This window comes from Oreochromis aureus, linkage group 15 (genome assembly GCF_013358895.1).
Source record: "Oreochromis aureus strain Israel breed Guangdong linkage group 15, ZZ_aureus, whole genome shotgun sequence".
In the NCBI taxonomy this organism is placed as follows: Eukaryota; Metazoa; Chordata; class Actinopteri; order Cichliformes; family Cichlidae; genus Oreochromis; species Oreochromis aureus.
In genome coordinates, this window is record NC_052956.1 from 6,389,351 (window position 1) to 6,404,937 (window position 15,587).

The 15,587-nt window shown below is 40.8% G+C and overlaps 1 protein-coding gene and 1 long non-coding RNA gene across 8 annotated transcripts in view; one reads left to right on the forward strand and one right to left on the reverse strand.

Moving 5' to 3' along the window:
- The first annotated feature begins 687 nt into the window (after window positions 1-687).
- LOC116332288 lies at window positions 688-7,540 on the forward strand. Its single transcript, XR_004200378.2, has 3 exons — window positions 688-1,035; window positions 3,126-3,313; window positions 5,837-7,540. It is a non-coding gene; the product is annotated as an uncharacterized LOC116332288 (long non-coding RNA).
- Window positions 6,225-15,587, reverse strand: part of epb41l2 (erythrocyte membrane protein band 4.1 like 2) — a 54,103-nt gene continuing 44,740 nt past the window's right edge. For all 7 annotated transcript variants that reach the window (XM_031755191.2, XM_039599471.1, XM_031755188.2 and 4 more), the window contains 7 exons: window positions 14,013-14,081; window positions 12,952-13,620; window positions 11,747-11,875; window positions 11,383-11,481; window positions 11,136-11,216; window positions 9,790-9,901; window positions 6,225-9,509 (listed from right to left, as the gene is read on the reverse strand). In XM_031755191.2, coding sequence (XP_031611051.1) covers window positions 9,800-9,901; window positions 11,136-11,216; window positions 11,383-11,481; window positions 11,747-11,875; window positions 12,952-13,620; window positions 14,013-14,081 — 1,149 coding nt within the window. In that variant the 3' untranslated portion in view covers window positions 6,225-9,509; window positions 9,790-9,799. The remainder of the gene's footprint in view (window positions 9,510-9,789; window positions 9,902-11,135; window positions 11,217-11,382; window positions 11,482-11,746; window positions 11,876-12,951; window positions 13,621-14,012; window positions 14,082-15,587) is intronic.

A 15,587-nucleotide genomic window follows, 5' to 3' on the forward strand; every position in this document is an offset into this window, starting at 1 on the left:
ACAAACTGCCAACTCTTGAGCCACGATCGCCTATGCAGATTGCATATGCATGCCATGTATCTCTGCATTTTAATGCAAACTGTCTGATTCAGTACGGCATTCTTTGTGATTTAGTGGCATGGTCAGCAGGCCACTGGTGTGAAAGTCTCTGAGCAACCATCAGAAACAGACTCCATGAGGGTGGCCGCAGGACCCAACATCCTCTAGTAGGCCCCATGCTCACTGCCCAGCACTCTAGAGCCTGTTTGAGACGCTACACCACCACAATCTTCATAAGGATTCGCTGAAGAGAATGGATGGATGGATGATATGTTGTTGTGATATAGTCCAGATTACGGTTATTAGTGCTTGTTCAAAACTAATCAATGATGCCATCAACCAAAACAGCATCAGTGTTTGTTGGTGAAGACAAAGCAGAGAGAGGCAAAAGAGATAAGAGAACAGCTGAAAAACTGCATGTGTTGTGAGTTTTTTTTTTTATGACGCAGTAAGCACAAAGGTCTAAGGTTCAATGATCAAAACACTGCAGAAAGCCACAGTGCACACAAACAAGCACAGAAGCATAACATGTAAATCTATTTCCCAGATTTAAATGGTTTAAGGACACCAGAGCATTCAGTAACATGCACCAATCCTCTTACTAAACACACACACACACACACACACACACGGTCCAGTAAAACTAATCTTACTAATCACACGGTTTGACTGTTGAAACAGAACAAAGTTCACATTGTCAACAGCAGTGCTGTTTCTCCCAATCAAAGTGAGTCGGGAACAGAGAAACACAGGAAGCAAACACACTAAAAAGAAGAAACACAGAACTGGACTTCAGTGCTCATTTTCTCACTGTGGAAATAAAAACATGAGATTTATTTTTCCTGCATAACCTCAGCAGCGTCAGTGGCAACCGACTGATTTCTTTAAAGGACAGCTTAACATCAGGAAGGACAAAACTCATTAATATCTGGAGAACATCTGTAGGTCATTTCCACCTAAAGGCCTTCAAACCTGCATTTCTGGGGCCTAAAAACCGTAAGTAGATTTGGTCGTAGTGTTAATGATAACTGTGAGTGTGATTCATGTTTCTGCTTTATCTGTACTGACTGTAAACGTTCATATGGACAAAATGAGCACATGGTTTCATGGTCAAAGTGTGAAGCAGTCACAAATGTGCAAGCTATTTGTCCGTGGACATGAACTGTCTGGTTCTTTTATGTCAACAAGGTTATGAAACATTGCAAAGTACTTTAAGTGGAAGTACATTTCGTGCTTGCATCGTGTATGTTTTCAACACTTCTCTGAGGGGACATGTCACCCAGGCAACCAAGAAAATTGAGCTTTTGAAAAAAAAAAGTGGTGAAACTGCCGTGAACTTTTGTATTTTAATCTAAACAACGACCGAGATCGAGCAGTCTTGCTCCTAATACAGAGCTTTTGGGAACATGCCACTTAGAGCGCATCTGGAAAGTACTCATAGCACCTCACATGACCACATTTTGTCATGTTACAGCCTTCTTCCAAAACAGATTTATTTTTAATTTCACCCCATAGTGAGAAAGTGGAAAAAAAAAAAATAGCTTTAAACTGCAATTTCATTAAAAATAAAACAACTTTATAACGTGTACATAAGCTGTCGCAGCCTTCCCTCAATACTTTCTTAAAAAAAAGTAACAACTCTGCACTGTGAATATTTTCCAAATGCACTGTGTGTACATGGACACAAGTGAATCCATAAAAGCACGTGTTCATGTGAATGAGGGAAAACACGTGCGAAGGAACTCGAACAATAGATTACATGTTACGATTATAATTTCATAACCTGCACTGAGACCGACAAGGCCACTTGAAAGGGATGAAAACTATGATTCAAGTCTCAGCAAGGTTTAATTCTTACTCAGCTGAACCTGCAGGGAATTATTATTTTAAATAAATATCATTCTAAACTTTGTATCAAAACCAGGGTTTGAAACACAAAATATATAAATGTCATGACTGGAAAGGATTATCCATAATTTAGACTATAGAGGCTTTAACACCAAGCATGGAAGCAACATTGCTGCAAGTCTGGAGTGTTGCATTGTCACAGTTTATACACTTCTAATCATATAGAAATACACATTTAAGCAATCACCCATCTGTGTAGTGTCCAGATCTCCATTCCTGGATGAGTGCAGCCTGCAGCTGTGCAATGGTCATTGATTGTGGCTGCCTCTGATGAGCACACAGCATGTCCTAGGCAAGTTCAAAAGGAAACATATCAGGACTAAATGCTGATCCCTGATGTGTTCCTTTTCGTTGTGTTGTAGTTTTTAACCATACGGCACAATGACAGTACAGTTTATTCTGAATCTGATCCAAAGGGACAGCTACTCTGGTTGTGTATGTTCTGAGATCATGGGTTTATTTACTTTCAATAAAGAGATGATCAATTCCACCCTTGACTAAAACCAATCAACCAGAACCAAAAACTACACACAGAATGGTTGTACTGAGAAATTGATGTAAAAGAAATCTGGAAAACATGTTTCTTATTTGATGTCTGGTGTTTATTCCAACCTTTGATTGCCATACACACCCATGGCAACTAAAAATAGTCTGCTTTTATTAACCCTTTAAGGCCTGAACCATGAAATAATTGCCAGGCAATTGTAATTTTGAAAATAAAGTTCTATTTTCAATTCAATTTTATTTGAATTATATTTTCTTTATATTGCAAGGTAGACCCTACAATAATAAAACAAAGAAAACCCCAAAAATCACATAATCCGCTATGAGCAAGCACTTTGGCGACAGTGGGAAGGAAAAACTCCCTTTTAACAGGAAGAAACCTCCAGCAGAACCAGGCTCAGGGAGAGGCGAGGTGTGGGGGGGGGGGGTTAAGTTGGTACTTGCTAGTGTACGTTTCTTGTACAGTAAATGCTACTACAAAAGCAGCTGCAGACCAAAGATATTTTGGGCTTTCACTGAAAGAAAAGAAATCACCACTACTGTTACTCATTTGTTATTTAACCTAAAACTGACCTGTCGTTGTCCCACACATTAAAGTACTCACGTTGATGTGTTCTGTGATCATATCGCCACAGCAGACCTGACGTTCTCCCCGTTTCTGTGTTGCTTCTCAGGACTAACATGGCTGTGCTGACTTCCCCCTGGGCTGATCTGGCTCTGTTCCTGCAGGGGAGCATCACGATGTCAAACAGTGATGCAGGCAGCTTTTTTCCAGTGTGGCTGTTTGGACTGATGCTCTTCTTGTCTGTCTCTCTCCTCCTGCTAGCACTGATCATCCTCCTCAGTTGGAAACTCAGACAGGGTGGGTATTTCTCATACTCACTCATAGTATTATTTGAACAGCATATTACAACTCACGTGGCCCACAGGTAAACAACAAAGAACCCAAACTAAACTACACTCTGACAATTAGTTACACTGGCCTGGTTTTTGTGGAGGTGTAGTGAGAGAGGACTGCCACAGGCTTTAGAGTACTCAACACATGAAAAACCTGGAAACATGCCTTTTCCTTCATCTATACGTGTGTGCTCAGGTAACAGGTGCTGCTTTTGCCGGCTAAATCTGACCCCTTTGTTCTTTTTGCGGCCATAAAACACAGACATGTGCACACATCCTGTTATGATCATGGCTGCGCTTTCACCATCTGCTCCGGTTCAAAGTGGATATATTAATAAAAAAGATTATTCATGTGTAGAAAAATCAATCATGGGGAACTCCAGCTGCTTATTGAGAAAATCTGATTCTATTGTGACCTGTTTTTAAAAGATTTACAACCATGGTGGGAATGACTGCTGGGCGTGATTGGGCATCAAAGCAAGAAAGTGTGCAATTTTTAGTGATTTTACATTGTCTGCTGTTTATTCGGATGCTAATTATAATCATTTACAGGTAATCAAACACATACTGTTTGTCAGTGGTGCTCAAATTACACAAAGCTTCTATTTATGTTGGTGAGAAACAAATCTGGGTCTGTGTTCTAGATGACAAATCACAACAGTAGAAAGAGTTTTACAGACATTTTACTATTTGATGAAAAATATTAGCTCATTTTGAATTTCATGGCAGTAATGTGTGTCAAAGTTGGGGAAAGTGCAACAAAAGGCTGGAAAAGTAAAAGAAACAGCCGGAGGAACATTTTGCGACTAATTAGGTTAATTGCCATCACTGTGTTAAAAACAGACATGATTCGGGCATGGAAACTACTTCATGGGCCCAGGAACACTTCCGGTAATCACTGTCTGTGAATACTGTGCCATCCACAAATGCAGGTTAAAGCAAAGATGAAGCCATATGTGAACATAAACGCTGGACTGAGACAGAGAGGAAAAACTGTTCTGTGCTCAAAGTTTGAAATTCTTTTTGGAAAACATGGACACTGCATAAAGAGGTGAACTGTTGAGTGCTGAATTGTTATCAGCACACAGTTCAAAAGCCTGCATCTGAAATGGTATGGGGGTGAATTAGTGCCAATGGAACTGGCAGGTCACACAAGGTACCAGCAATGCTAAAAGAGAAAAACAAAAAAAAAGGAAAGTGGCAGTGAGCGTCAGTTTCCTGGGTGAAAATGCCTTGTTGTTGTTACAGAAGACTGGTCAGACTGCTTCAAGCAACATAAACTCAAATAGCCACTGGTTACAACCAAGGTATGCAGAAGAGCATCTCTGAACACACGGCACATCACACTTTAAAGCAGGTGGGCACCAGCAGCAGAAGACCACACTGGTGGCCAATCCAGTCAAATAAAAACAGGAAACTGAGGCTATAATTTGCCTGGGCTCAACAAAAATTAATAATAATGGAAAATCATTTGTTCATGAGTCACTCAACATCTTGATGTTAGTGTCAGAATCTGGCATAAACAACATAAAAGCATAAAGCCATCCAGCCCCCTAATGATGTAGGGGATATTTTTGTGGCACAGTTTGGGCCTCTTAACACCAACTGAGCATTTTTTAAGTAGAGCCTACTATACTTGAGTACTTGCCCTGCTGGTGCTGAAGCTGAACGTCCTTAAAACAAAAGAACTAGTAGTAGAGGCGCAGAGAGCTCCACTCCCCTCTCATTATAAATGGAGAACAGGTGGAATATGTCTCCACCTTCAGGTTTCTGGGCACCCACATCTCCACTGATCTCACCTGGACCCACAACACCAATGTTCTAGTAGAGAAGGGCCAACAGCTGCTGCACTTCCTCCATGTCCTTAGAAAGAACAACCTGGACCACAAGCTGCTGCCGGCCTTCTACCTCGCTTGAATGGAGAGCGTGCCCTCCTATCCTGCCTGGGTATTTGGTACGCAGGGTTGATAACTGAGGGGAAAAAAAGGCTGCGCAAAGGGTAATTTAACACTGCCCAAAAAATCATCTACTACCCTCTGCCACCCCTGGAGGCTATCCCTAAATCCTCCTGTCTCAGGACAACTAGGGCCATCACAGGTGACCATTTGCACCCCACCCACCACCCATTTGCCCTGCTGCCCTCTGGTCGGTGCCTCGGGTCAATCAGGTCCCACACCTCCAGACTCACTAACAGCTTCTTCCCCTCGGCCATTCAGACTGTTAACAAACACCATCTCCCCACGCAGAACTGAAATGACAAGCCTGTGGCACCAAGATTTAAACTGATGAAAATAGATGTCTAAATTAATTCAAAGTGGAATATATAAAACTTATATAAAATATAGCATATATATATATATATAACAAAATTAAACTTTAATGTAGTTACAATAGTAAATGTTAAAAAGACTAAAATATTACACATGGAGCTCAAAATATTCCAGTTTTCTTCCGTTTTTAGTCTTCATCTCTACTCTTTCATCCACAGCTGACGCTGATCTGTTGAAGCTAGCGCAGGACAGAAGCTCCACCAGCGCCACCCACAGGCATGTGCACAGAGGACGGCACAGAAGAAATGCTGGATCTCATTTCTGCACCTGACAGTCATGAACAGACACATTTTAACACAAATGAAGGAACACACTCTGTATATGACATGTGCTCTCTCCTGAGGGGCCATATCATGCTGGACATTGAAGAGTGTAAGGAAATAATAAGCTAACAACCCATGAACACCAACGTCGTCTGCCTCACCCGACTGACATGAATTGAAAAGCATAATTTACACATGGATTTAACTTTTAGGTATTATGTCTAATAAATATGCTGCACACATTTTCAATCACACTTCCAAGGAAATGAATGAGGAAATGAAGCGAGTATAACAATCCTTTATTTAAACAGTGTTACACAGGGGGGGAGGAGTGGCTGTGTGGGGGGAGATACAAGACATTTAAGCTGCTAGACAGAAAAACCCTACTGGTGATCACTGGTTAGCTAACAGAGAGCAATGAGGCAGCTGGTAGGTTTTCCAAAATGAGTTTCTTTAAGGTTTCCATTGTATGTGTGAGTTTTATTTTATTAATAAAATATAAAAACTGTGCTGGTTTCCCGTTTCTCCAGAGTGTGAAACAAAGCCTGAGATTTAAGTGTTCAGAGGATCCTCCAATTATAATCTGCTATAACACCATGTGGATTTAATGCTCTCTGATGTGGATTCACAGGCGTAGAGGTTGGTAAAACTTTTCTTGGTGTAACCTAGCGTAACATGACGCATTTGGGAAAATCCGATTCCGCAGCCTCAAAGCTCATGTGATTGGTTAAGAGAGCCCAGAAGAACCCGGAAAAGCGGTTAAAGCTGGGGCTAAACGTACAAAAAGGAAAACAGTGGCAGAAATTTTCATTTGTAGTGGTTTTCAAAAAAAAACAACAACACTGCAACAATTTTACAAATATGCAAGATGGAGGGGGAACAAGAAATCCCACCTTTAAACAACTAGATTACAGAGAAAAAACGAGAAATTATGAAAAAGAAAAATCTACAAATGTGGTCACTGTGATATTACCAAAGGCTTTTTTTCTGTTTGTTTGTTTTTTTGGAACATCAAAAGCTTCCAAAGCTGCCTAGTGTTGCACGGTTTACATTTTTATAAAGAAAAAAAAAAATGCTTTTCTGCTGCTTTGTCTCTTTACAAGAGGGTTCGAGGTTAAAGCTTCCCCCTCGTGGAATGTCATTTAACTGCATAGTAGAGCTCAGACCTGCGTTTCCCGATTTTAAAAAAGCTTCAGCTCTCAGTCTGATGAGCACGCTTAACTACAAAAGTTTTAAAATGGGTCAAATTGGGCAGTGATTACTCATCAAGTTAAAAAGCTGATTAGCAGTTTTTTCCTTTTTTATTTCTAAAAATGAAATAAAATATCCTTTTGTCTCCCATTTAAAACACGTCCAGTCAAAGATTGGAGACGTAGATTAATCCAGACCAGTCTAAGGTGGAATGTTTGTAATAATAAATCAGTGGCACTTCTTCACTTACAATCAGCTAAATTTCAGGAGAACATGACTTTGCCTTTTTGCTGCTTATGCTAAAAATCTGTGTCAAAGTAAATGCATTAGACCAAGCACCTAGCACATTTAATGCCCCCAATATTTACACAAAGCTACAATTTAGTTCACTTTCTTTTTTTTTTTTTTGCAGAGTAAAAGGACAGAAAATGAATAAAACATAATGAGTTTCCATTTCGGGGGTTTCAAGAGCACTTCAAACCCGCTGATACACTTCCCTTTAAGCTGCATTTTGGCTGGTGCGTTGTAATTTTTTTTTTTTTGCCTCAGTTTGAAGTGTGGTGACAGATTCAGAGCGTTGCGTTTTTTTGTGGTGAACAATGTGGAAATCGGCTGAATGAAATGTAACCAAAAAAAACAAAAAAAACATGCAGAGAAACGTTTAGCTGTAGTTAAACAGTTACAAAGCAGCCCGACGCGCTGTATGAGCAGAGATAGTCCACACGCTCTCAAACCAATCGACGTGGTAGCGTCCTACCTAGACTCACTCGAGACTCCTGGAAGATAAAACTGCGTGAAGACATGCTGAATTTAATCCCATGTTCTATCATATCAAGCAGGTATGAAAAGAAGCCGGCGATGAACTGAGCTGAACTACGGCGGCAAACGGGCTCCTTGGCAGAGTTAGCAGACTGCATTAATTTGAGTCTGAGCTGCTTTCAAGTCGTTCTCATTTTGGTACCTGTGCTAGTTGGAGCACAAAACTCATTCTGAATAATTTAAATAGCAGTATTAATTTTGCATTATGCATTAAGCCTTCAGAATATTAAAATACTTCACTGTGGGATGCAAGAAAACATGCATTATTATTCAAATTCTCTTTTATTCCCTGGTACTTATCGGGCACTCTCCCAATTATCCTTCACTTTATAGCTCCGGTCTCCCAATCCAAAGTCAGTTTATGTCTCCCTCGCTCCCCCTCAGGCCCAGCGGGAATGGTTAGTGTCGTACAGTGGACGAGCCTGGGGAGTGAAAAGCTGCTCCCATTGATAACCTTCATTTTTACTGTGCAGAAGTTGTCATTTTCAGTTCAAATCCACCTTCAGTTTAGCTTAAAAAGAATTTAAAACTGTAAAATTGATGGAATTTATTCCACCTACATTTTCGAACTACTACTGAAGCTCGCCGACCCTATTTAAAATGTTCAAAACCAGTCTCTTCTTCCAGTTTAGCAAAAAAAGTGAATTGAACTGAAAATGGACTCGGCTGCTAGTCACACACAAGGAATGTGGATGAATAATAACTATACAGGAAAAAAAATGAAATAACAGAACCAAAAGACCTGGATGATCTGCAGATGTTAAAGTTACAGCTCCCGCTCTTCTCTAATGATCAGGAAGTAGAAGTGATAATGTGAGGTGCAACATTTCTACCATTCACCTGTGAATATGTGGGAGTGAGTGTGTTATACTAATTAGAAAAAAAAAAGAGCAGACCAAGTTGTGACACCCTGTTTCCTTCATGCTCCTTATAAACTATTATATTACTCTCCATTTACATCACCATGAAGCAAGAGGGGGAGCTGTAATTTAACAAGTTACCTTTCTGTGCCAATGCACCGGAACCCAAGTACAGGTGCATAACCTCACTGTTATGATAAAAAGCTTTCTCTACTTCAGCATCTCAGCCTGCTGTTTTTGTAAGAAACTTTAGCTGAAGGTCATCGGTACTGGTACAAAATGATCAATGCAAGGATACAGTTTCATCCAGATTGGTTATCAGTGCATCCCTAGTTTCATCTTTGTGATAGAAGACAGACATGCTATCATCTGTTTATAAAACAGTTACAGAAAAAGCACAACTATAAAAAAAAAGAAGCTACAATTGTTAAGCTAACAAAGTGGTTCTTTTTGTTCCCTCAGAAACAATGAGAGAATTTTTTTCTTTTTCTTGGTTTTGCAGAGAGGGATTTAGATCGCACCACAGACAATAAGAAAGGAAGAGAGTGGCAACTTCGGTCCATTTGTCAAACCCTTCTCTCCCTGTTCTTTAAGCTCCTCTTCTTCTCCTCCTCCTCTCCCGTCAGTCAAGGCCGATCGTCGTAGGGTGATGAAGGTCGTTCGACAGAGAAAAAACAGTCACGACGGGCCCTTCAGCTCTGGGAAAAAGAGAGGGGGAGGGGGTGGGGGAGTAATCAGCCTGGGGCACGGCGATGATGAAACGACACTGGTTTTCTAATCAAAATGTTCTCCTTGTACTCCTTCCAAAATCTAATGCCTCTTTTCCCTTTTTCTCTTTTCAACTGTTGCAGCATGTGTGATGGCAGCTGGTTTCTTTAGCAGCTTCTCCATATGCACTGCTAAATAAACCTTTTCCCACCAAATATAAAAAGATTAATAATAATAATGATGATGATAAGCTACTATTTTTATCATTACCTGAGTTCAGTCAATCCTCCTCAGCCAGCTCAGTTTCTTTATGAACCACCACTCTGGTAACAGACATGTCAGGATGTTGCTCTTTGGCCTCCTTAATGGCCTGGGCCAGTGCCTGCAGTACCAAGGGGCAACCACACGGTGGCAGCACCGAGCACAGCAGGCAGTGGAGGGGGAAGGACGGGGGGAAATGGTGGAGTTAAATGAAAAATAAAAGAAGAAGCAAACAGAAAAAGACATATGTGCTGGATTTACAGTCAGTGTGCCATTTTACTTCTTCAGATCACGTAAAATGCATTTAGAAGAAGAATTCACTCAAATAAAACCCATCTCAGTGATATCCAAATCTGTTGCTTTTGTGTAAATCCAGCGAATTAAACCAGACAGGCAACTTAAACAAAAGGAGGAGCATGCAAAGAGACGAAAGAGACATTTACTGTCCCAAACATTTCAGGGCTACATGCAGTTTGACATGAATTCCCCATGTTCACTCATGAAGCTATTCACATAGGTGAAAAGATCTCACATGGAGTTTTCCATGTTATCTACTGGAGACTGTGGCAACCTGCTAGCAAACACTCTCAACAAATGGTGTGCTGCCTGTATCGCTACACCCCTAATACAGACAATGAGACTTTTGGTATTGCTTTTTAAGTATCTGAATCTGGCAAACAGTGTACAAAAAATTGCCAACCTCAGGGCCATGTATAATTAAGAGATGGCTCAACTTAGGGCTGGCAGAATGGATCAATTACTTTTGCTGGGGTCTTTAGGAAGCAAGTTTAAAGCATTAAAAAAAGATCAATATCTATACATCTGGACTGGACTAACTGAGATGTGATCTCCTTTGTGCGGCGTGTATTTTACTGTGTACTCTGATTGTCACTGAGGAAATGTGACAATCACAGAAAAACATAGTATGTAAAATTAATCATTGCAGGAGGAAAAATTAAAAAAAAGCAGTATGCCAACATTTTATACATCAAAAGATGTGGTGAAGAAGGCACAGGAGAGGATGGGTGGATCTGATGGCTTGTATCAAATAAGTGATTCAAAAATAAAACGTAGCATTAAGACTGCAAGCAACATGACTGACATGTCCTAGAAATCCATCTATTCCTTAAATCTTCTAAATGAGAGAAAATTATTTCCTTATGATTCAATTTGCAGAACAAGGATCTTAAATTAAAAGGTGCCAAGTTTGGACTTGGATGTGGTTTATTTATCTAAGATGACTCTTTAGAGACTTTCCCACCATCCACGTTTGGTGGGAAGAAAAGACCCCATGAGCCAAGTTGTTGGAACACGAGGCAAAGCAGAGGGGAAAGGCTGTGTCACTGAAAACTGACCTGGTCATGGTCGATGTCACAGTCTCCAGTAATGACGATGCGTTTTTCAATCCTCGTCTCTGATAGACCGCCCTTTAGCGTCTGCAACAAAAGATCATCACATTTCAAATTGGGCAGTTTGGAAATGGCTGCAGTACAGTATTTAAATTAACATAGGGGACATAATTTCATTATGTTATGTCACAATGACAAAGGCTCAACAGAAATGAACATGTGTGTGTGTTTTGGGGTGTGCGTCTGTTCGTACCTTGGTAATATGTGTGGTTGTTGTAGTACACAAAGATTCAGAGGTGATTGTCTGAGCAGTCATCAACACCCCAGGCTCACCATCACCATTACCATCCAACTGAGAGAGACACAAAGAGATCATTAGCTGATGTTTAAAATAAATAAATAAATAATTAAATAAAACTCGTTTCCTGTAGGAGCAGGAATGAAAAGATGGCGTCATGCACTGTAGCTAGAAAGGAAGCACTTTGGAACATGGAGTATGCTGACGTAGCAACGATCGGTCTAAATATTTCACACAAACAATATGAACCACAGATGCTGACACACATGGGGAAAAACTAAACAAGCTTCTCCGGGTTTTTTTTCTCTTGTGTTTGCACCTGCGCCGCCTCGTATGTGATGGTCTTGGTTTCCGTATGTACGATGGGCACTTCTTTAGTGGCTATCTCGGTTTTCTGGGCTGCAAACGTGTCTGATATAGTCACCATTTCTGTCTTTACCACAGGCGGCTGGGGAGGGAGCAGAGAGAGGAGTGAGGAGGGGGGGAAGGGAAGAGAGTTAATATATTAAACCTGAGGCAGACATGGGGAAAAAAGACATTTTTATCTAGGCAGTTGAAAAAATTGTCTTCAAAATCAGCTTCTATCATCATCATTTTGAAAATATTTTTGTGCAGGAAACACCAGTACATGTAGATGTAAACAGCACATGTGAGCCATTGCAGCAAAACTCATGCACAGAAGCAAGAGCTCCAAAAGCCATGCAGACAAAACCATGAGAAACACAAGTAAGACAACATCTGGTCAATGCAATGTAATAAGAGCTACAGCAGAAGGACAACTATGGAGATATCTTTGGTGTCCACATGCAACCTAACACTGTACCAACGTGCATAAAACATGAGCCAATAAGACAAGCGGGACTCAAACAGCTACTGTAATGTAAAGCAAGGTGCAAAGATGAGTGGTTGGCAATGATGATTTCCACAACAGTGTCACTGTGATGACCACAACACGCCAATTAAACAGAAAGAAGAGCATCACTGCCAAACACATGGAGGATACGCACATATCAAAATGCAGCATGCAAAGCAAAAAGATAAAGAAAACAAAACAAAAACACACCTAACAGCATCATGCATTTCCCACTTAGGCCCCATTTACTTCACAACACTAAAAAAAAAGTAGCAACACACCACACTGCGTGGGACATGATAATGGTATAAATGGTATCTGACAACAGCAGATATGAAAGAAAGTCAAATGTATGTTTATAGTAAATTAAAATAAAGACTGAAAATATTCATGTAGGTGAATCAATATGAACACCAAAACAATGGTGGTGAATTGTAACTTTAAAGCCCTGCTCCTTGGTTTCGGGAGTTTTGAGCATACTAATAAAAAGCTTTTAGTTTCTTAGGATGGAGATGAGTGTGAGGATGTACATGGGGCTTAAATATTCACACAAGCAGGAGGGAAACCGGCACTCTCAAAAGCAGGGAAGGAAAAAAGTTGGTGTTTCTATAGTTGGCAGGAGAGGGATCAAGGCCCGGGAAGCTCCGCATTCGGCCCAGTGAAGACTTTACCTCAGAGCAACAAATAACCTGTGGCAGCGGCTCTGCTTCAATCAGCGAGGGCTCTCCGTTCATTTTAGGCTCCTCCTCTTCCTCTGCTTGAGCATCCATTACAGTCACACCCTCCTCAGGCAGGGTGAGGCCGTTAGGAGCTTCATCGGGCGTCACCATCGGATCATCTGTGCTCTCCTCAGTCTCACGCTCAACTTCTTTCTCTTCCTCGGCATTCGTCGTCTTCTCTGTCTCTGTGTCGTCCTCCTTCCTGGACTCCTCTACTTCTCGACTGGTTTCTTCTGCAGGCTGGATGACTTCAGCTGGAAGAGAAGAAGCATCTGAAGCCAACACCTGTAGCTCTGCCGTCTTATCTTCCTCTTGCTTCTCCTGCTCTTCTTCCTCTTCCTTCTCCTCAGGTATTTGTGTGTGAGAGATGGACACAGGGAGATATGGATGGTACTCTGCTTCTTCTTCACTCTCGCTCTCAGATGAAATGCTCTCTTCCTTCCTCGGCTTTGCTTCCTCAACTACCACCGCTTCCTCTTGAACTTTCACTTCCTGTTCCCTCATTTCCTGCTCCGCAGAAGGAGCAGCAGGGGGACTGGCTGCAACCGTGATAAGTCCAGGTTTGGGAGCTCTGGAAATCTCTTGGACGACAACAGTTTCCTCGATTTCAACCTCGGTTGTCTACACACAGACACACACACACACACACAAGCACGCATGTACACCCGGTTCACAGACACACACACACAAACGCAATGAGGCGCGCAAACACACATGCGCACACACACCACAACAACAAACGCATGGAGACAAGAAAACAAAAGAATAAAATGATCATTGAACATAAATGGGAAAAAATTAAGTTAAATGATAATAAAGTAACACCAAAACAGAAGAAGATGAAGAACTGTTGACAAAGAGACAAGAAAGGGAGGACAGATAATGAAGGGTGTAGCAGGAACAGAAAATTTAAGCTGCAAGTGGAAAATGAATGAAGGCATGAAGAAAGTAATGGATAAAAACTGTCATGAATGGAGGGGTTGGAGGAATTAATAGAAGAAGGTCAGGACCACCTTTGCGGGTTCTTTGGTATCAGAGATCGTGTTATCAGCTGTAGCTGCTTCTGTTTGGGGCACACTGACCTGCGTGACAGAGAAGTTAGCATGACATTATTAATCACACACCATCAATGTTAGCATTATTAAGATGTCTGTTATCACAGCATGTGGGAATGGGCTGCCTTTGTTATTTGTGCCCAATCCCCCTCACTTCTATTGTCTCTTATTCTGTGCCTGGTGGACTGTTTTTTCATGCACCCCCCATAAAGCATAAGGTTCCCTGAAGCAGGGAAAAGAGACGGGATAAAAGAACCAAAAAGAAAAGGTAAAACAAAAAGATGAAAGATGGATTAAAGAAAATACCACATCAATAAATAAAAAAGGTTATCTTCACATACATAAAAAGGCAAAAGCGTGGTATTGAAGTCAGCAGTGTCTTTGAGACAACCACGAAAAGACATCATAATGGACTCAGTCCTCACTTGAAAACCTCTTTTTGTGTAGTTTTAAAAGCTCCTTTAAAAAAGCCACTAACCAAGCACATTATTTGGCTGCCATTTCAGCTTTTCTTTTTACATTACGAAAGCTGCTGCTTCAATACCTGCTGCTTTTAATATATTTATTTTTAAAGCACAGATCATAAAACGGAGCAGATTAGTACATTAGCATAAAATTCACACATATTTACAATCACCAGCAAAATAAAATAGGAAAAATAAATGTAAAAAAAAAAATTCGTAAAAGCCATGCACCCATTCATAGCTGTGAGCTGGTTTAGATTAAATGCATCATAGCCATTGTGTGCCCGTTCTTTTGGGATGAATGGAGCCGTCACAAACTAATTATCGCTACCATTCATCCGGCATCTACAGCAGGCATTATGGGCATCTTAAACCCCTTTAGTTTGTAAACACATCTGACAGGCATCCTTAGATACCTGAAGAATTACAAAGCGTCAGTTTACTCTCAAGTTAAACAGAAAGATGATTGGTTAAAGGTACAGGTGACCCTAAAATCAAAAATACATGCATTTCTTCTAGATTGTAGTTTTATCTAGCCATATCACTGTGCAGAAGGAAGCATCTACCTTGCTTTGGTTGGCAGGTGTAGTTTGGTATAAAGAAAATGGCTCATAGAGTTCACATCCAGGTGAGTAAATGTGTCATTATTACAGATGAGTTTTTAATTTTGGTGTGTTGAGCAGCTCAAACCAAGTGCAGTTGATCTATTATATTCAAGAGGGCAGAAATCTTCACAGCCAAGACAAAGTAAACAGCACTACAGCCTAGGAAAAACATGTACATTTGATTGTGGTATTAACTTCCCCTTTAACCAACAATCCTGAGTAGTTTATGTTTTTGAATTAAAGTAAAGTGACTCCTAAATGCTTGGTAGTAGCAGAAGCACCTCAGTGGCAGAGAGGGCAGTAGACAGGGTTGCAAGAGGCCTTTGTGGTGCAGAAAAACTGCAGACAGCAGCGGAAGAAGTAGTAGCAGCTGAACTTGTAGTTTTAACAGCATCTAGTGGTGGTTCAGGAAAAATGCAGGCAGCCTTAGCAGTTGAATAAAGTCCAATGTCAGTTTGTCTACT